Here is a 26,594-nt window from a genome sequence, read left to right as displayed (position 1 = left end):
CAAGTGTTGGCCATTTTACCACAGCCTAGGCAGCATGGCACCGGTCCTGCATTCTCATACCTGTAGTCCACGGTGGAAATTTCCAGAGCATTTTTTTTTTAATGAACACACCCAGGAGCTGCTAAAGACTCTGCTGTGGGGAGGTAAAGTCTGAAGGAATGTACGAATGGCTTCCTTTTCCCTGGCCTTGAGGATTCCTAGAGGCTTTCTTGTGACCTGGGGTACAAGGAGTCCCCAGTTCTAAAGGCCATAGCAGAGGAGAAGTCTCCTAGGGCACAAAGGGCGGACGTGCCAGTAGGGAAGTCTGCAGTAGTCACTGCATGGTGGGCAGCCATACTGGAAATAAAATAGTCTTCAGGAAACAGAGAAGAGAGGCATTTTTATAAAGAAACTTTATTACCTAACTTCTGTATACAACGTATGTAGGAAAAGGTTTCATGTTACTTTTCAAAAGTTTTAAACTATTAGGAGAAAAGTTGTTAAAAAGCATTCTACATCAAGAGTCATACACAACCCTCAGAACAAATTGTACTAATTCGCATCATTTTTCATATCAAAAGCAAGGCATTTTAGACAATCTAGGGAGGCTTGTTTCCAACTGCTCTGTCATTTGCATTGGGATTTTAAATACATAGAAATGAAAAGTTTGAGTACACGGAATACAACTGATGGTGCTGTCTTCTGATCTCTCCGGTATGCTCATCTGGACACACTTCCTGCTTACCAGCAAATCTCTGCATTGCCCAATGGCGCGCTTAGAGCTGGGGATGCGGACACGGAAGACCATGCATCCCCTGTGTTAAATGGCAGAACTCGCGCAGATCACATACACCTCACCATATTGCCTCAGTTCACTGCACTCCATATCCTTCGAAAATAAATCTAACACTTGACAGCTGACATTATTGCTCACTGACATTTTAGCAATATATTTCTTTAACGTTAGACAGAAATATACTGAAATCTGATACCACTTAAGCCCAAGAAGCAATCTGGAATTAAACAGCATACACACATCTTTCTTTCAATGGATATTATATACTTTTTAAAAGTTGGTGCTGGAGGAAGCTGGCTTTTGTTAAAAAAAAAAAAAAGTAACAGAAAGCAGGGTTCTTATTATTATGGGCTCTTTGTGTGTGTGTGTGTGTGTGTGTGTGTGTGTGTGTGTGTGTGTGTGTTTAATGCTATAGTACTATAAAAATGAAAAGAGAGTAAGAACCCAAAGTCTCTGGGGAGGAAGAAACTCCTCATTTATCTTCTTTAGTTTACTCCAACACTGTGGCTCATAACCAAGGAACCCTGGGGAGGCTACAGATGGGAGTGGGCAGGAAGGGCTGTGTGTGTCTCTGAAGGATAGATGCCAAGTTGTGCCAATGCCATGAGAGACCCATGTCTGTCCTTAGCAACCCTACATAGGATCCTTCATAGTGTTGCCAAGACTCCTACAGTAATCTGGATGCCTTGTCTGAAATTTTCCTCTTGTTTCTAGAGGAGAGCGAAACCTATGAAGTCCAGGGGAGCCCTGGGCTTGGGGCGAAACATCTGGCTGGGCAGGGACTGGGGCTCGGGTGACATTCCTGTGTGTCCCCGTTAACATGAACTTCTCTAGAACTGTGGGACAGTGAAGACTCATCAGGATGCCAGGACCCCCAGGAGGTACCCGGAGAAGCCCAGAAGCTTCCAGACATGGGCATCTCAATCTTGACTAGTCCCAACATTTCATGCTTCTCATTGTGTCTACAGCTGTCACATGTCCACCCTCACCATTTGTCATTAATGCTTATGAGGAAAGATGCCAGTCTTCACAAAAAAGAAAAAAGAATAGAAACATAAATACCTTTTAAAGGAGAATTTCAGAATCAGCATTCAAAAATCACGATGTTGATTTGTGAGTCATAAGACTCACACCTGGCTACAGTGTTTGGTAACGTCTGTCACCTTTGTTCAGCACTGTGAAAACCTCAAGCCACCATGCAGAGCTTCTCCAAGCAAAACTTGCCATATTGCTACAAGGAAGAAGTCTGGCTTTCGGTCCATCTGTTTCCATGCCAACCAACCGAATCCACCTCTGCTTCCCATCACGATTGCCTGCGCTACGGCCTTTGAGGTGATTAAACCACATTATTGTGACTTTACAAATCTTAATTGTATAGCAATATAGTCACTTTGCCCTGAGAGTATCAATATATTTTATAAACATATGAGTCCTATTGTGTACATGAAGATATAGGCACAATGAGGCTAATTGGCTTGTCCCTTGTATAAACAGTGAAGTGTGGAACTTGGGCCTGACTATCCTGTCTTAATGCCCAACATCTTTCCACAGGCTGCCTGATGCTGTGTATAGGTTTGGTTTAGGTGTGGTACCTGTAATATTCTATTGGCCTTTTTTTGCACAGCATGGGATTATTTAGTACTCAAGACTTCATATTTGGTCTCTGATCTTTCTCTTTTCTACCGCCTTGATGAAGTATGTTGTCCCTCATATTTTATTTTGCACTGGGTAATCTTCCAAAATGTTCACCCAGATGTAGTTCTCATAGGTGTGGAGAGAAATGCTTATACAAAGGCAACAGGCAAGAATTCTTCTTTGTGAGCTTTGGACAAAACCAGGGCGCAGCATTTTACAGTTGTCTTACATTCCGCTATTGTCAATGGGAAATAATATAAAATAAAGACCTGCCCACGAGGTAACGTTTACGTCTCTGCCACAACCCTCAGAGAGCCTGCTCAGATCTGGCAACAATCTAACATAAGGAACGACTTTAGACCTTCACACCCTTTTAGTGAGAAAAAACCTTAGCTCAGACTTTCCACAGAGCCTAGAAATTTAAGACATCACTCCATCTTTATCATAAGGCCACATGTCTGCATACCCTGGCTTTCCCAACTCTGCTCTCTGCCCCGAGCACCAGCTTTCTGATTTCTCCTTAGGAGACCAAACAGCCTCCACCTCTTAGGCAAAAGGGGTGTACCCACCACAAAACCAAAGGGAGGTATGTGCTGGAAGAAAACAAAGCCAAGGCCACTTAGAAGCTTGTGGAAAAGCTCCACAAAGCTATCTCCATTTGCAAGACCTACACATAGTTCTTGACCTCGCAAAGCAGAATACATGGATGGGCAGAACTCCCGTCAGAGAGAGAGAGAGAAAGTGAGAGAGAGAGAGAGAGAGAGAGAGAGAGAGAGAGAGAGAGAGAGAGAGAGAGAAGAACAATTTCAATAGCATAAACTGCCCTTATAGCTTCTGAAAAAATAACTCTGCTAAGATAAACCACTTTTTGGTTTTTCAATCAGCTGTGCATTAAGTATACTTTGTTCCCGCTGCTCTCCCGGATTCTACAGCTCTGCTCTGTCTGCCGATGCTGGGCTGCCGTTCTCTCTGCCGCCGCCGCCGCCTCCTTCTGCCTCGCTGCTGTCTGTGGGCGCGAAAGACAAGGAGGCCGAATTGATGCAGTATCTTTTGCCAGTCGGACGAGGTCCATCATCAAAAATGTGCCCGAGATGGGCGCCACACTGCAAGAGAGGAAGGCTGTTTGAGGCAGACGCACGCGCAGAGTAGGTCGAGGGGAATGCAGGGTAAGCAGTTCGAGTGGAGGGCTGGCCTGTGTAGACATGATGGAAAGCACCCTGCACCATTTCTCATCTGCCTGTCCATAGCTGCCGGGATGGTCTCAGACGGGCTTTGTACCACATGCCGAGAATAAAAAACACTGGAACTGTGCGTATCAGAAATCCTTTAGGAGCCACTGTACGTTTTGATCTGTGAACTCTCTCAGCCAGCTGGAAAAAGGCTGCAGCAATTTTTTTTAATTGAATTGACCCTTGATCTCCCCTTGTAAGAAACAGGGCAGAGTGAAATCTCTTCCCCCTGGCATGACTTTTGGCTTTGGATGGGTGGGTTTCAGATATGAGGAAGTCCACTGGAAAAGATACTGTTTAACTGGCCATGACAGAGGGCGATGGCTGTTTCCATGGGCAGTAAAACTTAACATCAGTGCTGGATGCTCTTGGAACCCAGAGAAGCGGCGGCAAGACTCGGGAGATTTATGTCATGGTCGCCAAAGCTGCGAGTGTGTAGGTGGAAAGTCCCCAGGTCACACAGTTGCTTTATCCTAGCGTCCAATCGGTGGATTGTCACACTGCCCCACCCCCAAACGAACTAAATATGCAGAGAAGAAAGGCTGTTCATCAAAACACCGAGGAAAAGAGAGAGCCAGCGGGAAGGGCAGTTGTTATGCTGAGTCTAAAAGACAGGATTCGGTGGCTGGATGCAGCTTCTCTGCAAAGACTGGCTACCGAATAAACGCCTGTGCTCACTGTTTTGAAGCTGAGTGGAGATCTAGATGGCAATGTGCACCACACACACACACACACACACACACACACACACACACACACACACATCTCCCATGTGTGTGGGACAGGGGAAGGAGACGGAGGCATCAGCGAACCGCCTTCAACGGGCTTGGGGAACAGAGGACTCGCTCATCGTGCAGCCAAGAAGCCAACGGCTGGACTCAATGCTTTCCACTGACTTGTTTAAATGCTAACTACGGCACACCTGTGACGTGCCGGGCACTGTCCTCCACTCTGAAGATTCAGGCAACAATCCCTGGCCTCTGCGCACTTATTTACCAGTGGGAGATACCGACAATAAAAAAGAAAAGCAGTGACTAAAAAAGTGTGGCCAGTAGAAATCAGCCTAGGGGGCCGGGCGGTGGTGGCGCACGCCTTTAATCCCAGTACTTGGGAGGCAGAGGCAGGCGGATCTCTGTGAGTTCGAGGCCAGCCTGGGCTACCAAGTGAGTTCCAGGAAAGGTGCAAAGCTACACAGAGAAACCCTGTCTTGAAAAACCAAAAAAAAAAAAAAAACAGCCTAGGGGAGCAGACGGGGGCGAGGCGGACGTATCAAGGTGTCAGAGGCCTCCTTGGTGGCTTTGGAAACACACGTGAGGGAAGTGGCCATGGAAGGAAGGAGTGAAGATTTAGGTAAATGTCCGACAGGGACGGCTTGTGGATGGCTTCCTCTATTCCTCCCATGGAGAAGGGCGTATGGATTGATAAGGGACTGGGGTCGAACTACAAGTGCAGAGGGGAGAAAGAAATGATGGAGGGTTCTCATCACAGCAGAAATGCCTAGGGCCTCAGTTGCTCCCTCCGAAGGTGCGAAGCTCGATCCAAAAGGGTCCTCTAGTCACCAATAACCGGCACCAACAGCACCTCGGCGTTTCCATGTTAGAGGGGTATCCTATATTACTGGCAACACACTGTGTCGGTTTATTAAAGAACTAAAAATGAACCCTGAACTGATTTGATCAATTGCCTGGAAAATATGAAACAGGCCTTAAAAAAAAAAAACCCAAATCTTCCATTATTTTACCACATTCTGTTCAGGTTTAGGTAATACCAAAGATGACAGTTCAGATTGCTTTCCCCTTCTATAAACAACTGTGACCAAACAGTCAGGGATCGGCAGCTAAGATCCAGAAGGGAAACTCCATGTGCTCGCCCCGTGGACACAGGAAAACACCTATTCCTGCCTGCCACAGCATTCAAGGAGCAGGCCGACAGGAACTCGTATTCACAGTGACTGATCTCATGTGCAGATCGGGCGCTTGGATCCCTCAGCATCTGAGAGGGGAGGCCAGCACGTCAAAGCCCAAGGTAGGGGTGTGTGCGTGTACAGGCATGCATGTGTGCACACGTGTGCATCAGTAGTTATCGAAGGAACACAGCTTGCTGGGCAAAACAAACCACGCTGCTTCCATTCATTAACCGTCTCGTACGAGCACGCCTCCCTCTCAAAAAATGTGTGAGAAGGACAGGTTTGAAGCCAGTTGGAAGTTACGTGGTCTTCACTTCCTACATCATTTTTTTTTTCCAGAAAACCAAATGGCAGACATTCAATCTGTTGAACTAGGTTGATTTTCAGTATGTCCTTTTGTCTGCTAACTAGTAACCGGTCCTCTGATTGAACAGAAAGGCAAGTTCCACTTTCAAATTGTATCCCTGATACAGGTAAAAGATAAAGAGAACAGACACAGGAGACAGCAGCAGCTATCCGCCAGCAAATGACAGATGACATCAGGGTCCCTGCCACAAGAGACTCTCTAGAGCAGTGGTTCTCAACCTGTGGGTCACCACCCCTTTTCGGGGTCGCACGCCAGATCTCCTGCGTATCGGATATTTACATTATGATTCATTACAGTAGCAAAATTACAGTTGCGAAAGTAATTTTACAGTTGGGGGTCACCACGGCGTGAGGAGCCAGTGTCCAAGTGTGACATGGTTCGGAAGGTTGAGAAACCACGGCCAGGCTCGCACCGCACTGGTGCCTGCCATTCATTGCCTGCTGTCTTTCAGGAATGACTACCCACCCAGCAGGCTTCCGCTCAGGTATACAGGTCTGGGCATAAAAAAAAAAGTACACAGGACAAAGGGAGCGCACATGGAGCCCATTCGCTCCAGTTTCTAGCCCAGCCGGCCGGCCCGGAGTCTGCGATGATGGATGGAAGTTGTCAGTGATACATTGTTTCCTTAGCCGCCTGCGAGCTCTGCCTCCCCAGCCCCAGCCAATTGGCAACGCACTGGGATCACTCGGCACACATGGTAGTAACTGAAACAAACTGGTGGCCTGATGAAGAAATCTCTGAAACCTGCTGTTAGTGATTTCATCCGGGATAGAATCTCTCTAGTGTGTGTGCTTTCAGAGTTCTCTTGGTGCTTACGCAGCTCTTTATTTTTTTCCGGGGGAAGACTGCACCTGAGCACTCTGGTCTTTATTCCAAAGGTGCACGTGAAAACAGTTCAAAAGGGAAAATCAATTCTCTGGGGGGGGGGGTGGGGGGGGGAGGCAGTCCATCCTCCCTTGGGCTCGCCATCAGGAATGTGCAGGAAGGGAGCCTTCAAAGAACCAGAGAAAGAGCCTCCTGGAGAAGAGACCAAGAATCCAGTTTGACTTGAGTCCTCGGAACCTGCCCGCAGGTCTCCACCATGGGTCTAAGAAATGCAAGCAGTGCATTCCCTACAGTGGCAGAGCCTGGCACTGACGGATTCCCTCCGGGCGAGGGGCCTTTCTCCCCGCTGCTGCTCTGGGACGCGTGGGCTTTTTGACTGTCAATTTCTCTCAAGTGTTTGATCTGCAGCGGGAAGCACTTTCAAAGCCAGGCTTTTATACTCGGGCACATGGGCAAGAAGGGAAAGAGAAGAAACGAGTTTTCAAAAGAAAGGCAATTTACTCTGCGTTTAGTGCTGTTTCCTCCCATGGTTCCTCAGGGCACCTGTGTGCAAGGAGCCACTCCCCCCCCCCCCCCCCCCCCCCCCCGTTTCTCCGGGCTTGCAATATTAATCTTTTGTCAAGGAAACGATTGTGAAGTCACCAGTTTGGGATTATGGTTTTACTGAAAGATCAAGAAAAAAGAGAGATGAGCTGCGAGTCTGAAGCCCCACCGTGACACCTGGGTATCTTTAATCATCAGCAATATAGGCGTTGTCATCGGCAGAAGATTAATAAGGCTTGGAGTTTTACTAAAAATTGCTTCACTTCTGAAACGTTCTTCCTATGTGCGGGTATTCGCCTTCCTGTAGATTGGGTTAATGAGGTGAATTAATAAATGATCTAAAACAAATCGAAAGGACTCTAGGGCAGGCGACAGCGGCAACGGCATCAGTAGCCAAAAAGACTACAGCTTGAGTGAACTTGGTTTTGATGGTTTCCTTCAAGATTACTAAACAAAGTGAAGCCATGTTATTAGGCCTGCACTCACTCCAGATGGAGAATTCCAACCTAAATTTTTTCCGATATTGCTGGGAAGGGCTGACTTCGCTGGACTATCTATCACTAACTCTGAAAGCGTACCTCTTTGACTCACTTTAAGCCCCTGGCAGAGTGCTACTTACCAGCTGGGGAGGGGCACTGGGGAGACCAGGCCAGATAAGTACTCCTCTGAACCGAGAAGAGAAACAGTGTGTCCCTCTGAGTCAAGGCCAAGCCTTTTGAGGGCAGAGTCAAGCAGTCTGGTGAGGAGACGTGGAGGGTGGAGGAGATGGAAATGGAAGTGTGGTGGAGACAGGTCCCTGCTAGCTCCCCATGACAACAGATAGAAACGGTGTCCTTTGCCACAGGGCCAAGTGCTGGACACCTTTTTGTAAGAGGTACCTCATTTTGACCGTCTCTTTGGTCACCTCAGGACACCTTAATAAAGGCCTTTCCTTAGCTGATACTGATGCCCCTCTGCCAGGCACAGGGACAGGAGGAAGATTATCCCAATCATGAATGATAGGAAATAGACACAAGCACCAGAAATGAGGGACTTGAGAGTCAGTCTCGCCTGACTCAGTTTCCCCGTGCCTTCCTTTAAAAACTTGTTTAGAGAACTTAGAACTTAAAATACATTATGGGGAAAGTAGGTGTGTAAAACGGTTTTTAAAAAGAGGGGGCCCTGGTGAGATGGCTCATTTGGTAAAGTCATTTGCCACCGAGCCGCAGGGGAATCTGGGTTCAATCCCTGGAATCCACACACTGGAAGGAGAGAAATGACTTCTGCAAGTTGCTCTCTGACCTCCACACACACAGGCTGCAGTGTACATATTTGAGAGGAGGTTGCACATGCATGCACACCTGTGCATACACACACACACACACACACACACACACACACACACACACACACACCCTCGTATATATGAGAGAGAGAGCTATTAGCCTTAAGAGTTTACTAGTTACCATCTACCTACACTACAAATTACAGAGTACCATCCTGCTTATGTTATTATCTTTTGTCAAAAATTTTAGATGCATGAATAGATCATTTCCGTTGATTTCTGTGACAGTTATTGCATTATCAATAATAATTCAATTTAATGAAAAAATGTATCACATTAAAGCAAATGCTGCGGAATCGTGAAGTTTCTAAATATCTCTTCCAATGTGGCCTTTTGTAGTGACTCCCCTACCCCATACACACCCCTGTTCAACAGCATGTTCTGGAATCTAAGCACAAGTCTCAGCTCCGCTATTTGAGCTACACAACTTTACCCAAACAACTGCCTTCTCTGGGACTCAGTTTCCCCAACTGGAAAATGAGGAGAATAAGGTTATTATGCGCATCAGCCAGGAGAACACTAGAAAATGATGCTGTGTAGGCGATGCTCCGTACAATTAAATTAGGGTTTCTGGAGCTCAAACCCAGCATGAGAGAGCTCCATCACCATGATGAGATGTATTTCTCGGAGTTGGACAAACTAGAAACATGAGTTAAATAAATGAGGAATTATGCCTTTCAAGGTGGGGGGGATCTTCCTACGTGGAAGATGGTATACTTGATAACCTTACTTTTTAACTGGAAACAGAAATGCTCAGCATGTATCGTCTACATGTACAAAGTTGTCAAAGAACAAATTTAGTAATTAAAAAGAGAACACAAAGATTCACCAGATGGTCAGGTTCAAACACTGTCCTTCCCATAAAAACACCACCTACTGTCCAAGAATCTTGCACCTGCTGCAGGTGAGAAGCCAGATAAAGGACAGGCAGATGAGTCCCAAGGGAAGCCCACAGGGTGGCCACTCTGCCCGTGTGGCTGCCCAGCAGTATACCTCTCTTTCCTCCTCTGTACAAAAACATCTTCCAGTCAGTACCCCAGTCCTCAGAACCTTCCTTTCACTGCCTGGGACAGATGCAAACTGAACCACTTCCTGGAGAGTATGCGGGGGCTCTTTCTCGGGACGGGCATTTCCGCTGTCTTCTTGTTACGCCACAAAATACCAGGAAGTTTCAGTCTCTCAACGCTTTAACTACTTTCGCTTCCTCCTCAAAGCATTTTCACTTTCTTCTTTAGAGGGATCATTCATTGGGGTACAGAAGAACGGGGCAGGCCCAAATAGAGCATCATTGGAAATAGGGACACATAGAAAGAACGGGCTGATGAGCCTAGCACTGAACTTCCGCTTCTGATGGCTTCTCTCCAACCTCTACCCAGGAAAAGCCACGTCAGAGATCTTCACAGACTGCGTTTGGGTCACAGCCATTAGAGACATTACAAATAAAGACTGGGCAACAGAGCTGCGGAGGAGAAGCTTTCGTTACACGAGGCTATGCAAGGCTAGATAACGAAATCATCGCGTACCCTGCAAATGCCCCCTTCACCACTGTGGCAGGTCAGATGGAAGAACTCCCCGCTGCCAGTCACTGACTGTTCAATGTTACTGAAGCCAATGACTGACACCGTGTGAGTCTTGATAGACATCTGAAGACGGAGGTGCCATTCAGACTTTAAAAGGGGTCCGGCATGTTTGTCTGTCCTTCTTGTGAACAGTCCCTTGGCCTGTCCTTACTACGTGTAAGCACAATGAGGAGCCCCGGATGTGTCCGCAGCACACAGTGGGCCCCTCCTGGGGATGCAGGCCGGGGTCAACTCACCTGAGAACAGCTTGTTTCCACCCTGTGTATCCCATGGGAAAAGTCGTCGGTGAACTCGATGGCCTCAGAACTGATCACGTCGTGAAAGGAAGGCCAACCTGGGCACAAAGGGAGGAGACAAAACCTTGGGTTAGTTTCCAGTCTCGAGCAAGCAAAGCCAAGCCAAGCCTTAGCTGGGACAAGAGCTAGGCCTCTTCAGCCTGGAAGAGAGGGCCATACAATTGCACAGCAGTTTAACCCTTTCCTCGCACTGAGACGACAGCTGAGCTGGTGTGTGTTCCTGTTTCCTGAGACAGCCTGGGCTCCACTGGTAGTTTGAGAGCATTCCAAGATTTCCAAAGCTCTCCGTCACCACTTTCTCTTGTCTTCAGAGTCACGAGGCGTGACTTGGAAGCACCATTAATCTTCCATTGTGGCATTTTCCAAAGCAGCTGATTGATCCGGATGTCATTGTTTCCAACTATTTCAGACTTCTTTAGAAGCGCATGTCTTTTTAATTCTCAGTTTTATAGGGTCAAAATAAAGAGGATAGTTATCCTATTAACTAGCTCCATTGACGTTCTTCCCTGGTCTAAAGTGTAGCTGAGCTGGTCCACAGCATGAACCTTGTGGGTGAACCTCTTGCTCATTTCCTAGGAAAAGTCCAGAGAACAGCATGGCCAGGCAGCTAGAGAGAGCACTATTTCTCAAATAGCATCTTCCCCTCCAATTTCCATGCATTATAATCATTTTTTTAAAAAATCATATTTTAAGAAACTCTCGGTGAGCAGAGAGTTTGAATACACAAAGCATTGTTGGTTTTTGTTTTTGTAACATTTCCCCCAAAGATGTGTGAAGTCCTGAAATTTAGTGAGGAAAGAGATAAGAGGCTGCTGAGTGTAACTAATGTTTTCTCTTTCCGAGGCCATTTGTTCCCACAGAAAGGAAGAGCCACTTAAAAACAGGGTGTTTCACTTTAATACACACACTGAAAGGAAACGCTACGCAAACTCCAACAACAGGATTTCCAGTTTCCAGCAAATTAGCTCGTTGCCAAGTTTTCTTCCGAAACTTGCCCAAACTCCTCATTCCCCAACTCCACCAGAGTGCAGGCTTTACAGCCATCTCGAGACTTAGCAGCAGGAGCTAAAACACTCTCAGTTCCTTTATGTGAACTCAGGACTGCTAACCACCAGGAAAGTCTGACCCTGAGCATCTCACTGCTCCACTCTTTGGAGACTCGATGCTGTAAGCAACTCATCACCCACGGTGCTCTGTAAACTCTAAAAAGAGCTTGAACATATGCTAGGCCACGCCATTTGGTTTACAATGACCATTTCACACATTTGGGGGTTCTTTGTGAAACCACAAGAAGTGCCAACTGCTAACGAGGGCAAATTTCATGGTGACATTAAGGACATTGAAAAATGAAGTCATTTATCCAGGAAGAAAAGGAAACCGCGGTGTGCTGTCCTTTTTAAATCTTGCATGGCATAACACATTGGAAAGCAGTTTAAGGCACCTGATATCAGCATGGGGGTGGGGAGGGGTGTGTAGACTCTTCGGCACTTGATTCAGTAGTACAAAGATAAAAGACGAGACTCCACATTTCCCTATTTCTAAAATTCAAGATAGGAACTGAGATATGGATGTGCCTCCCGCTCCCTGCCACTCTGCTTTTTATACAGCTGCGTCTTTTCTGTTTATCTGCGCCTGAGGTTTGCCAGCATTGTTCATGCCTTCCTCCTGACTAGGGGGTATGTGCTTGAAGGCGGTCGAGACTCACTGACTCACTGTGGCCCAGCTCAGAGCAGAGCGTGAACGCTTCCCAGTAAGCATAAAACAAGGGGGTGATTGACTGAAGCAAATCACAGAGGCCTTTGGGAAAGAGGAAATGAATGTGTGTGTGTGTGTGTGTGTGTATTCTCTCATACATGCATACACACACACACACACACACACACACACACACACACAGACACTCCTTTCTAACACAGGGCGATGGCCAACTTGGCTCAGTCCCTGTGATGAAGATGAAGGTCTCTGCACAGACAGGAATTGTTTTATTGTGCACACAGAGCAGCAGAAATGCACTGAACATTCAGACCATTCATTTTGCAGAACTCTTTGGGAGAGAGCGAGCGGAGGATACAGACGTGGTGAGTAGAGGGACCAAAGCTAGAATGGGAAAACTTGACATTCGCCTAGGACTCTGTTCTCACATCCCCCTTGTTCCTCTAGAAAGTGCTGAGCGGTCTTTCATTTGAACACACTACTAGGAAGGAGGCCGTGTGCTGTATGGAACTGGTTTAATGTCCCATGTCACTAGGTTGACCAGGACATGGACTTTGCCTCTGGAAGCCAATAATGAATGAATAATAAATACTAATTGTTTTCATATGTCACAATTATTCAAAGGGGAAAAAAAATCCAAAAGTCATGATGGGAGTGGATCTAGTACGGAGGCTATATAAATTTCTATTCACTTATTTAAACCACCACAAAGACAGAGCAAACCCTTAGGCAACAGCGATGAGGAAACTTAATTATATTTGTACCTCAATTCAAGTGATCTGGTTGGCCATCAAGATGTGCATTTTGTCAACTTGAATTAAACATTCACAACATTTTCCAAAAGACCATATTCAAGAACAGAGCATGGTAAGGAGGGTTAAAAAAAAAAAAAAAAAAACAAGGAGGTTCTCAAAGAAATTCCATCGTTGCTGGGAAACTAATGATGTCTGAATAGTTTATTTGTTGTTTACTATGCTATTAACCTTGGAGAAGACACTAAAAATGAACCCGTAAAAATATTTTAATACTCCTCCAGTTTGCAGTGTCCTTGGTCACTGTGGAAGACAGGCAGCTTTACAAATCAGATGTTCAGTATGTCGTTCAATTCTCAATCCGTGGACAGCGACAGGAGAAACCATTCCTGTGACGGATCACATTTCTGAGGAGGACAGTGGCCACCTTCCCTGGTGAGGCCGACAAAGGACACCATCAGGTTGTTTGGCTGTGTCTCTCGGACAGTGCATGGCACCAGAAACCGAATCCATCCATCGGAGAGGTACGTCCTCGGCGACAATCCCGCTGAGGACGACCGTCATCCGGGAATAAATTGTCTTGTGACAGGGAAGCCCAGAGTGGTGACAGCACTTTGAAAGCGGAATTCCCTCATCATGTGAAAGTATTTAAAGGAGGGACTCTTCACTGCTGTAAAAATCCTCAAAGGAAACCCTGCCCCCCTCCCGCCCGCCCGCCTGCTAATGACGAGGAGAGTGCTTCAAAGAGTGATAGCCAAAGACTGAAGCAATCTGCGCCTTGTTGAGAAAATTATCTTGAGCAAAAGGGAGGGAGGGGGAGGGAAGTGTGTTTATGTCAGTTTTGACATTAAAGAAACATCATCTCTCCTCCTTTCTCTAGGCTTTTCCTTTTGGTCTTCCCATCCAACAAAACATCATTTGTTTTGGATGCGTTCCATGCACTTTTTAAAAGAAAAGTCATGTGAAAACCTGTATAAACAGTGGGCTGCCTCCACCTCCAGTCTGCCCCTTTGTCTCTACTTGATGAGGTCGGATTTGGGCCTATTATCATTTCATTTCAAAGAACATAAGCTGTGTTTTTTAGATCGCAGCCTACTAGTATCAAGAACGTCTTATTTTTAATAAATATATTCTCCCCCGGAGGAATTCTCAAGATAGCAAATAAACACAGCAACTATAAGGAAAACAGACAACTTGGACAACAACAATTCTGCCTTGATTTCATTCAACAACCAGGCCACGTCATCTGCAATGGTGTCTTAAGTCTTCTTGTACGTAAGGAGCAAATTCAGGACATGCTCACTGACATCTCTGACCCAAAGCAGAGGATCCAGATTTATATCACTAAGTTGTCCCTCAGTGGTTGCTTTCTACACTGCAACAGACTTTAAATGACAATAAGACTAATTATTCCACCCTTATCCACAATGCAGTGTGACACAGTTGTCTAAGTCTATTCCCCTTAGAACCCAACAGTGGCCTGATGCTCCTTAAGTAGTGTGGACAAAGTTTAGAGGTTCCACTTCAGTGTCTTCCTAGGAAAAACCTTCTCAGCTTCCCAGGCCTATCTCTTTCTCTTTCCTTTCAAAGAGTTTTTTATTTTTAAGTTAATTGTTAACATTAGCAACAGGTTACAAATAAGCTGAAGGCACCGTGTCCACAAAGTGTGACCCTTGTCCTTCATTCTTTTGTTTTGTTTTGTTTTGTTTTGTTTTTCAAGACAGGGTTTCTCTGTATAGCTTTGCACCTTTCCTGGAACTCACTTGGTAGCCCAGTCTGGCCTTGAACTCAGAGATCTGCCTGCCTCTGCCTCCCGAGTGCTGGGATTAAAGGCATGTGCCACCACCGCCTGGCTCGCCCTCCATTCTTAACAAGGATGAGTATGCAGTGTCCACCACCCCTGAATTCTTCCCTTCCTGCTAAACCAGAGTGGGAATCCCAGTAAGGTGGCTGCATGATCAGTCAGTAGGCAACAGGAGAAACCTGACCAAGAATTTATTGAATCGAAAGGTAATTCTAAAATGTTATCTGAACGGACACGAAGCCTGAACACACTACATTCCAGTTGATCTTGAGCGGTATTTAGTAACGACAGCTTTTATTTGAGCACAATTTGGGTGAAGATTTGTATTTTTAGTGTACACCAGGTCCCACAGCTCTGTAAGTCTAAATATTTCAAAATGTCTGAGTTTGAGGTTTTCAAAAGCCTGAGTCTGTTTGCCTCCCTGACCACAATTTACCTTCTCGGCTAGAACAAGACAAATAATAAGAGGCCTCCTGCTGACAAGGATTGTTTGGGGCTTAGGTCCCTAATCCTTGCCAAATTATTCACCAGAATTGACATTTGCAGTGTAACTTCTATCTCATTTTTAAAAAGGATGATTCTCAACTCTCCTTCAAAGGCCCCATTTGGTTGCAATCTAGTCTCCCGAAAGTATTAGTAATCAACGAAATGGATGCATGTAGTGGAGATTCACAAGACAGATGGCTCCTTATGAAATGTTTCCTCTCAATCCCCCACCTTCCTACAGGCAGCCATGACTGATAGTTTTCCTGTTTCGTTTGTTTTTAAAGGTGCTTATTCTAATATCTCTTGGATCGATCACTTTAGACCTATGCTGTTCCATACAGTAGCCACTTGGAGATAGCCACCTACCAAGCCCTCGACGATCGAACATTACAGCTGATGGCTGTTACATGGATGGTCCAGACACATAGAGAACATTCTTACCATGGTTTCCACAGCACGGAAGACTTCTACTACTAGATAATGCTATTTTGGATGTTTTGAGTTGATTCTCCTTGTGAAAGATGGAGATTTAGTATCTCCATCTTCAATAACCTGCCCATTTCCAACTTTTTATGTTTATTTTTCCTTTAAAACTCTCTCTTGGAGATATCTGCCTCTGGGACCAGAATACACGTCCAATAGCATCAGGAGACTTGTTTTGGTCACCACTTAATTTCTAGCCATCCAGCATGGTGCCTACAGACACCAACAGTCCTCCAAAACACTGTGTTATGAAAGAACAAAGGAAAGCACGGAAGACTTGTAATTTAGGGCGATACTCCCTGATTTCCCACGCTGCGCCTGCTCCTTCACTCATTCCAGTGACGAGGACAACTAAACCTTCTGTGTTTCTCTTCACGCAGACCTTCAAAGTTGAAAACAAGTGAGCAGGAAGTACATACCTGTTAGCTCTCTACACCCTTGCTCACTATACAGCTAGAGAATGAGGATGACATTTTCTTCTCCCATACTGAACTGTCAAATTCCCAGGCTGACCAAAGTAAAAATTGTATTTCCTCCTTTCCACCCCATTTCATCACTGTTCAAAGGTATGCTTCTCTCCCCCCATGGGGAAGGGGGGTTATAAATATTTTTATAGTATAGTGATACAAAAGTTTTCTATCAGTCAAGGTTTTCATTTTTTAATTTTTAATTAAAACATGCTAGCCGGGCGGTGGTGGCGCACGCCTTTAATCCCAGCACTAGGGAGGCAGAGGCAGGCGGATCTCTGTGAGTTTGAGGCCAGCCTGGGCTACCAAGTGAGTCCCAGGAAAGGCGCAAAGCTACCCTGAGAAACCCTGTCTTGAAAAAAAACAAAAAAAAAAATGCTAAGTATAAAAATATACAGGCTAGTAGGTACCTGTATATTAACTACTCAGATTTAACAGCTAGCTCAGTTTACAATTCTGCTTCAGATATTTCTCCCTCTTCGTTACCAAACAAATGTTATAATTACACAAGCCGGATCTGACGCCAGCTCTCCACATCTATGCCTTTTGATGGCTCGAAGACAATTGTTCTGTGGACCTCACCCATGCTCCTTAGGATCCCATGAGCATCTATATCCACAGACGATCTCTACCTACTGCAAGGCTACAGAAGGGGCATCCCATTGTGGCTTACCTCCGGAGGACTCATTCTTCTTGACATTCTTGGTCTCTGGCTGCTCTTTCTTAACAGTACCATCTAACTTTATAAATGTAATACCTTTCAAATACCTCCAAGAATATGAATTAGAGGGTTGTTTAATTTTAAATTTTCTAAAATATGTTTGGTGTTTTTTTTTTCCTGGGGCAACTGCAATTCTGGTTTTATTCATTCAAGCTCTTGGCGCTCTCCTCCCTTCTCTGGTGATCCTTGATCACAGTTTCTATGTAAGAATGGAGGCTGGATAAATTGCCTGATACAGTTGCTCCTGCTATCAGGCACAATGTGGGTCTGTTCCTTCAGTGAGTCTTATCTCTGAATAGAAAGGTTGGTGGCAGACAAGGGCTTATTCTGAGGTTCCTTCAATACCTAAAAGGGCTAAAGAGTTGACACCACAGGACCAGAACCTCAGGAGCAGCCCCAAATAATAATATCTTATGAGAACAGTATTCTAGGGTTTGTTTCCAGGTAGACAACTGATGATCTGTCATTTCAAATATGAAAGTGAGGGAGAACTGGTCTACCTACTCTTTCGGCTTTCCTCCCCACCCCACCATTTAGTTCTTGCCAGTCCAGAGCTCTGAGCTTCTTTGTGATTCTGATGGGCATCAGCTGTTGTACATACTTTGGGCTGCAACTTTTTAGAATCAGGAATATCCACAAATACAAATTTCCATAACATTTTTCCCTCAAAAAGATTACTTAGGCTTCCCTGTGTGCCCAACAGGCACCCCCAAAGTCCAGGACTCTTCCTTTCTCCCTTCTTTTCTGAGTAATTTTAAGGAGTTTCTTGGGAGAGAAAGAAATAAACATTCATCTCATTCTATCTACCTTGTACAAGAAACTGAACCTCTTAGAAAATAAAATTGCAAATTTTTGCCACAATCTAATATTTTACGTTAGAAGCAGCAGATTTAAGGCTTCAAGGTTTGGTCAACCAACAATAATTATGTTTTTGTTTATCTTTCTGACAAACAATACTAAAGTCTGCCCGAGCTTGTGGCTTGGTGGAAGAGCATTTGGTGGGAGGGTGGGAGGGGGCTCTGGGTAGCGTCTCAGCACGGTAAAACAAAATGAACAGAGCAAACTAAAGTCAGCACTATGATAAGCAGCTGTAATTGGCTTCCATTCAGCCCTGTGGCTAAGAACTGACTGCAGGCAAGTGTCTGAGATTAATACTCAAAGGCATTGGTGTGGCCAGCTCCTTCGGAATCAGCAGTCAGGATAGTCTCACCCAGTCTGTGAAAGACATTACTTACACAACTTTTCAAGTTTATGGTTCTTCACATCATTTGAGAATTTGCTGCATTCTCTCTCGCCATTGCAAAGATAAGAATAAGAATCCCCTAAGTGAAGACCACAGGATTTCATTTCTGCAGACACGAAGGGTCTCAAGAAGCAAAAGGCCCAGGCAGGACAAAGGGTTAACAGTAATCACGGAAGGAAAAAAAAAAAAACATGAAGCTAGGGCTTTTGTTGTTGTTGTTGGGTTTTGTTGTTGTTGTTGTTGTTGTTGTTTGTGTTTTTGAGACAGGGTTTCTCTGTGTACCTTTGCGCCTTTCCTGGATCTTGCTCCAAACACCAGGCTGGCCTCGAACTCACAGAGATCCGCCTGCCTCTGCCTCCTGAGTGCTGGGATTAAAGGCGTGTGCCACCATCGCCCGGTGAAGCTAGGGCTTTATCAATCATTCCTCCATAGTTCATCTAGTTTTATTAAGTACCTTTTTGAGGTACATACCTTTAAAAATATTTGTTTTTATTTATTTGTGTATACATGTGTGTGTGAGGAGGGCATCACATCACCTGGAGCTGGAGTTACAGGCAGTTGTAAGCCAGCCAAGTAGAGGTGCTGAGAACTGAACCCAGGTCCTCTGCAAGGGTAGCAAGTGCTCTTAACTGCTCAGCCATCTTTTCCACCCTGGCCTGCTCTTTAAACTCTGTATTCTAGGGGCTGGATGATCGGATGATGCAGGGCTGCTTAGAGGCTTTGTGGACTGCCAACATGTTCCTATTTGTCTTTTGAAATGATGATTCTGGAAACAGGCTGCAAAATAATAGAGGGGCTGTGAAATGAGTATCAGAGAGAAGAATACACACCGAAACAGAATCCATGATGTTCTTGCACAGTGGTTCTCAGCCTTCCTAACGCTGTGACCTTATACTACAGTTCCTCATGCTGTGCTGACCCCCAACCACAAAATCATTTCCGTTGCTACTTCATAACACTAAATTGCTACTGTTGTGAATTGTAATGTTAATATTTTTGTTGATAGAAGTTTGTCAAAGGGGTTGAGGCCTACAGGTTGAGAACCACTGCTCTAAATCAAGTCGCTGGGGAACAGGGGAGAGATCAGGGAGAAATATCAGAAAAGAGATTTCCCTGGCTTGGGTGACTATGCTGTATCTGGGATGATGAAGGAGAAAACCAAAACTTCCAGCCTGCAATACCAGCTGAATCACAGTAGACATACAGTTTTGGTACAAATCACAAAGCCAGTGTCTCAGGGAACTCCCTGGAAGGCAGAGTGGTAGGTGGACTCGGAAGTCAAGACTAAGCCAGAGATACAGATTTGAAAGTCATCGGAACACAAAAGCATGGTGTGAGTAAGGATACGAAGGAGGTAACTGTAAGGGGAGGGGCCACCCAGACATGTGTTTAAATGTGGCCTAAGAATGAGTAGAAAAAGATAAAGACGCTTCAAGAATTGGGTCAGACTCCAAAAAGGAAATTCTAAGGTTAGAGGGTCTATGGCAGAGACATTATTTACGGAAAGTCCAGTGAGCTCTGAAAGGCCTGAATTCAAGAACGAGTGTCAGGGTGGGAGGCTAGGTGCTGTGAGGACCGACTAAATACACTCTTTACCCGGGGTGGAGAGGAAGGAAGGGAAAGCAGGTAGGTGATGGCTACACAGAGGACACATGATGTCTATGTTGTCTGGTGGCCCCTCCAATTCATCCCATGTCTCTCTGTTTGCCAAAGCATGTTAAAGAAACATTACGTCCCTAGAATTTCTAAATAAAAATGAGTAAGAGATATGAAAGCATTAGAAATGCTAAAACTAGGGCCGGGCGGTGGTGGCGCACGCCTTTAATCCCAGCACTCGGGAGGCAGAGGCAGGCGGATCTCTGTGAGTTAGAGGCCAGCCTGGTCTCCAAAGCAAGTTCCAGGAAATGCACAAAGCTACACAGAGAAACCCTGTCTCAGAAAAAAAAAAAAAAAAAAGAAATGCTAAAACTATAAGCATTATTCAAATGCTCCTAAAGATACTAAACAACAGTGATAAAAAGGCTTAGAAAGAACTTGAATTTTGTATTTATCTTTTTTTCTGTTGTTTCTAATATCTCGTGGTCTAAGAATCTAAGATACTCCAAATCAGTGGAATGCCTTAAAGGACCATTGTGTTTTGTTTTTGATACAAAGTAGGCAGAAATAAGCACACGCCTTTAATCCCAGCTCTAGGGAGGAAGAGGCAGGTGGATCTCTGTGAATTTGAGGCCAGCCTGGGCTACAGAGTGAGTTCCAGGAAAAGTGCAAAGCTACACAGGGAAACCCTGTCTCAAAAAAAAAAAAATAATCAAACAACCAAACAAAAAAACAAAGTAGGCAGAAATAAATGTGGCTGAATAAATAAGTCCAGAGACTTAATTCCAGGTCCAGTTTCTACACTGAACTTGTTCACAGAACCCAGTACTTTTACTTCAAATCATGTCTTTAAGTTAGTAATTACTTATTTGTAATGAATCATTTAAAGTTAACGATGGTTTAAGCACCAAGAGACCATGGCTGCTTTGTTTACTAATATATTTTTAATACCTAACCCATAAGATATTCTTGAATGAATCAAATAATAAAGAGAATATATTTCATTAACAGCAAAATTAAACCCAATGAAAGGCAACAGATCCCAATTTTGGGTGGTGATAATTACATAGAGATGCTATCATGGTGTTTTCTGGATCCAGGGGAGTGGGAAGGACGATTCTTTTACGGTTTGGAGTTTCCACTGTATAAGGTGAAAAGTTATGTAGTTGGGCGGTGATGGTGTTTACACAACAGCGTTAATTTATTTCATTCCCTGAACTACACACCAAAAAATGTTAACATGGCAAATTTTATTATATTTTTATATTTTATTATATATATTATATTTATTGTTATTATATTTTATTATCATATTATTTATATATTATATTGTGTGTGTGCATGCACATGTAGGCCAGAGGTCAACCTTGGGCATCATTTTCCAGGTACCACCCACCTTATTTCTGAGACAGGGGCTGGCCTCGGGTTCATTGAGTATCGGACCAGGCTTGCTGGCCAGCAGGCCCAGAGATCCACCTCCCCAGTGCTTGGGTTACAAGCATGAACTACCACGCCCAGCTAGTTTATGTGCATGTGCCATCTCAGCCTGTGAAGGAGGACCCTCATCAGACACTGAACCAGTGTCTGAACCAGTGCTGGATTTCCCAATCTCTCAACTGGAGGAAACAGACCTTATTCTTTTAAGCAAGAAAGAGAAGAGAGGAAGAAAAGGAGAGGAGAGGGGAGGGAGAGGAAGGTGAAGAACAGGAGGGGAGAGGGAGGAAGGGAAAGGGAATGTTTGAATGTGTCTGTTACTGAACCAACAGAAGCAATATGCGAAATAGGCAAATAAATTCGATTTTCTTTAGGCATTTTTTAGTAAATGCCAATTAAACATGAGTTATCTTTCCTATCAAAAAGAATGCATTTTCCAAACATGTTCATCGATAACTTTAGATGTAAAATAATGTGGCCTTATAACCCATAATCATTCCACACATTTGAGTCTATTTAAAGACACTGTGACCACAGACTGTGGAGAACACTGAGGTGTCCTTTGGGCAGTATAAACATCTGGCATCTTTTCTCATTGGAGATTCAGAATGCAGCTGTACTGCAGAGGTTTCACACTAAATCCTCTGAGCCCTACACAGCATTTTTAAATGGTTACACACACACACACACACACACACACACACACACACACACACACACACACACATGATCTCTAATTAGCATGGATCTCATTCACAGTTTTTCTTACAATCTCAAGCTGCATCTAACTCCTAAGCAAGAATTGACAGGGTCCAGCTTCCCTATTTCCCTTAGTGGAGGCAGCTATTAATACTAGTTTTTTTTTTTTTTTTCAAGTTCAATAAAATTACTGAACTCAAACAAACCTTTTCAACCAAAGGGCTGGAGAGGAAGCCTTCCTTTTCCCTGGCCTCGGCACAGTCTCTTGATACTTTAAATCCCAGTCAGCGTTTTAAAAGACGCATCTTACACTGAAGACTTTCCGCATCAAAGGATGTCAGCTCCATCATACGCCACCGCCTGCCTTTAGCTGTACTTTCTAAGTGCCATTAAAACAATGTCTCTCAAACTGGGTTTAAATTCAGTATTGACCTAGTAACCTTGATTCCCAAAACGTTCAACTTTAGATGATCGTTTTTGTTTTGCTTCCAAAAGCTCTTGAGTCCAGTGAGGTGTCCATTAGGACACTCCACAAAAAGTTCGCAGCTTGTTTAGATTTTATTAGCTACGCCAGACAGGAAGATGGCGATTTGGGCTGCTCGCTGAGTGAAGGTTAGTGACTGTGTTTAACTGACTTTAGAAATACCATGAGAAAGAAAACAGGTACACTCAAAGGCATACAGATTCTATTCCTGGCAGTGTGTACCCAAGACTGAAAGTAAATAACGCTCCCACCAAGTGCAGCCCTGAGTCAGGCCATTCACGACAGCATCATCCGGCAGGGTCAAACCAGAACTTCCGTTCTCTGGTTTGGTGCCCATCGACATTTCACAATAATCCCTTGTCTGAATGCATGGGCCTGGAGAAAACGTTCAACTTGTTTTCTAAGAGGCAGTTGAGTATCAGAATTCTTTCACTCGTCTCAAATTTCTCCTGACGTTTCTCTTTAACTGGTCCCTCTAAACACGCAGCTGGCCATTTGATCTTTATTCTATAATAGAAGCGTAAATAACTATGGTTTAAAATAAAATATCTCTTTGTTTTCGTGAATGTATGATCCTTTATGGTCAGCACCAATTGTTCATGTGTCAAGACATGCTTCACCTACTACTATTCAAATGTCTGAAAAGCCATCTTGAAAAAAAAAAAACTGTTTTGAAACAGAACAGACTGCTCAAAAAAGCTACTAAAAATAAAAGGTTTAGATTAAACTGGTTTTCTTTAAGCTTTTTTTTTTTTTTTTTTTTTTTGTAGGACAAAACACATTTTGCCTTTGAAGCAGACACAGGAAAAAACTGAAGCCATTTGCCAAAACACTAAGCATTTCCTAATATATATAAAAAAATTAATAGTTTACATCAAAAAAGGCTTGAAGCAGGCTAGGAGGTCATTTGTTAATTAAAGTTCTTGTCACATGCGCACGAAAAACCCGAGGCTGGATTTCCAGCACCCATGTAGAAAGCCCGGTGACGTGGTAATACACACAACCCCAGTGCTAGGGAAGGAGGGAACGGACAGTCCACGAGTACTAGCCTTGAGTACTGGTCCAGCTGGACTACTGTACTCCGTGCTCAGTTAGAGACCCGGTCTCAGAGAAAGAAGGTGGAAAGTCATAGAGGAAGGTACCCAACACTGACCCCATGCCGCTTCTCAAATGTTCACACAAGCACTCATACACATCCACACAATACACACACACACACACACACACACACACACACACACACACACACACACACACACACACACACACACGGCGGGGAAGATACCTATGTCACATCAAGGCATATCCTCATAGCTTTTTAAATTCTTCAGGGAAACTTTTTTTGTCAACATCAATTCCCCATTACTCTGCATGCTCGCTCTTCTCTCTCTCTCTCTCTCTCTCTCTCTCTCTCTCTCTCTCTCTCTCTCTCTCTCTCTCTCTCCTAAAAGTTATCCCGTTCTAATATACCATATCATATTCTCTTTGTCTCCTATTTGCATTTCCTCAGTTTGAATGAGGGGAGATACAGTTGCTTTCCTGCCAAAATATTGCAAGTTCCCAAATGGATCCTATCATTCAATAATTCCTGACAGGAATAAATGAATTTCCTATACATAGTCCCATTCCTCCGGAAACCTGGGATTCCAAGGTGGTAGAATTAACTATAGAACCCCCAACATTTTTTTAGTACTTATTAATCATCCTGGTACCTCAAGAGAGTCCCTTTCTCTTAGTTCCAAACTCTTGTCAACACGTTACCGGGTCTCCATGATGGAAACTCATTAAGACCCCTCATGTCAAGATCCAGGAGGATAAGTGGCCCTGGCAGTTTGAAAGTTTTGGTGATTTTAGTCCCAACCACGGACAATAATCGGAAGCTTTCAAAGTAGAATGTACTACATGAAGAGCTAACCTCCATAAGGGCAGGTTTATCTAAGCATAAATGGAGCACACACTGTAAAATGGCCCTGGGCCTCTGAGGCCCAGGAGTAAAAGTTCATCAAGATCTAACCACTTCCAGAACATACTCCACACCCTACAGGCCAACATAACATTTTTGTCAGCTCTACAGTGATGCTCAAATTGACCTACTAAACTAAGTACAAGACATGGCCACACAGTATTAGTGGGCACTAGAAAAACTGTTTTTTTCTCATGGTTTCTTTGGCATAGGGTGTCAGTATATAGCCCTCACTGGCTCCTCCCACAGATACCCACTTCCTTCTGCCTCCCAAGTGCAGAGAACAGGGGTGCATATCTGTAGCAGGAATCTTAAAAGTTCTTATTAATAAAATCAAACCCGAGGCGAGTTATTGGGGTCCATGCTGGTAGATCAGAGAGACAAAACAAGCCACAGCTAACCTCACCTGGTCAACTTCTCAGCTGGTCTTGTTTCCTCAGACTGGAAGCTTCTGTGTCCTCATCCCGAATGAATCTCAGCTGAACTGTGTTGCTCCATAGCCTGAAAGCTTAACCAGCCAAATGCTTAACCAGCCAAATGCCTCTAGTTTCTGGTCCTCACGCCTTATATATCTTTCTACTTTCTACCACCACTCCCTGGGATTAAAGGCTGGCTTTCTGGGATTAAAGGCGTGTGTCACCATGCTTGGCTATTTCCAATGTGGCCTTGAACTCACAGAGATCCAGAGGGATTTCTATCTCTGGAATGCTAGGATTAAAGGTGTGAGTGCCACCATTTTCTAGCCTTTGTATCTAGTGGCTGTCTGTTCTCTGACCCCAGATAAATTTATTAAGGTACACAATATTTTGGGGAACACAATACCACCACATCTCCTCTCTTTTTGTCTAAAATTAAAAAAGCTTATAACTAATACAAGAAAAACTATCCAATAAGCATATACAATATATACAGCCAAAATTACATTAATGATGTCTAGTCCATTAACATTTTTCAGATAAAAAACTCCATTATATATATTAACAATGTCCAGTCCAGTAACACCTGATAAACTCAGACTAAAAAATTTTCATTACTTATCTTATTTAAAACAAGTAGTTCCTTTTTAAAAGTAGATTCCATAATCTTCCTTTTTATCTTATCATATCCATATTTTCTCTTTTTTCTTTTCATAATAGATTCAGTAGTCTACCTTTTGTCATTTTTATATCTTCCCCTTTTTCTTCAGTGTAGATTCAATGATCCACCTATTTATCCTATTATTTCTTTATCTTTTTTCTCAGAGTAGATTCGATGATCTATCTCATATCTATATTCTCTTTTTCTTTTTGCTTTCTAGGGGTGAAGATATCTTTAGGGAATCTTGAAAAGAAAATTTTTGGGTTAATCATCAAGTCCTGTATCGTTTGTCCAGTCTCTGATAATAGAAAAGTTCAGGGCTTGTTTCAAGTCCTTGTTTGAGTAGTCTGTCAGGCTGGATCATCTCAACTAGTCCTCTCGAAATTGTCCTGACCAGTTTGTAGTCCAAAGTCGATTTTTCCATGGTGTTAATCGGCTTAATGGCTTTACCATAGTCCATGTGGAATCATCGTTGTAGGATCCTGTCATCTTTTTGAAGATTTCAAAGTCACTGTTAGGCATGGTCATGGTTTCCTGCAGACTCTTTTTTTTTTTTTTTTTTTTTTTTTTTTTTTTTTTTTTTTTTTTTTTTGCCTCCTCTGTGGTTTGGATCAATCACAGTCTGATAAATGTCTCTCTCTTGGAACCATGAACATTCTTCCCTAGTACAGGAAATCTTCACAGCAATTTCTCCCCACCATTTGTCTTGCCAAACTTTTCCAAACTGACCTTTGCTGATGCTTTCTTGTAACACGATGGTCCTGGCAATTCTTCTCTGAACCAGCAGCAGTAAACCATTTGTCCCAGGTAACAGCATCACCGCAGTCACCAACATGATGAGAAGGAGCTGGCAACATGGAGCAGTAGCCACTGCTTCCATGGTCCCACCACTGTTTGTGGTTCAGTCTGGGCCAAAGCTTCTCCCAAGCCTTCTAGGCCGGCCTCAAACTTGGGAATCCTACTGCCTATGTCTCCTTCAGCAAATCCTACCGGTGTGCGCCACTACAACCGCCTGAGTGTAGCTTGGGCCTGAGCTGGGGCTCAGAAGGCCACAGGCAAACAGCTTTTTCATGAATTCGTAACACGAACGTTGGGCGCCAGATGTAGCAGGAATCTTAAAAGTTCTTATTAATAAAATCAAACCCGAGGCGAGTTATTGGGGTCCATGCTGGTAGATCAGAGAGACAAAACA

The 26,594-nt window shown here is 44.1% G+C and overlaps 1 protein-coding gene across 4 annotated transcripts in view; it reads right to left on the bottom strand.

Annotated features, from left to right (window-relative positions):
• Window positions 1-375: 375 nt before the first annotated feature.
• Window positions 376-26,594, bottom strand: part of Msrb3 (methionine sulfoxide reductase B3) — a 128,136-nt gene continuing 101,917 nt past the window's right edge. For all 4 annotated transcript variants that reach the window (XM_006973346.4, XM_042263386.2, XM_015992234.3 and 1 more), the window contains 2 exons: window positions 10,421-10,518; window positions 376-3,513 (listed from right to left, as the gene is read on the bottom strand). In XM_006973346.4, coding sequence (XP_006973408.1) covers window positions 3,337-3,513; window positions 10,421-10,518 — 275 coding nt within the window. In that variant the 3' untranslated portion in view covers window positions 376-3,336. The remainder of the gene's footprint in view (window positions 3,514-10,420; window positions 10,519-26,594) is intronic.

Source organism: Peromyscus maniculatus, chromosome 18 (genome assembly GCF_049852395.1).
Source record: "Peromyscus maniculatus bairdii isolate BWxNUB_F1_BW_parent chromosome 18, HU_Pman_BW_mat_3.1, whole genome shotgun sequence".
In the NCBI taxonomy this organism is placed as follows: Eukaryota; Metazoa; Chordata; class Mammalia; order Rodentia; family Cricetidae; genus Peromyscus; species Peromyscus maniculatus.
This window is presented reverse-complemented; position numbering and strand designations above follow the sequence as displayed.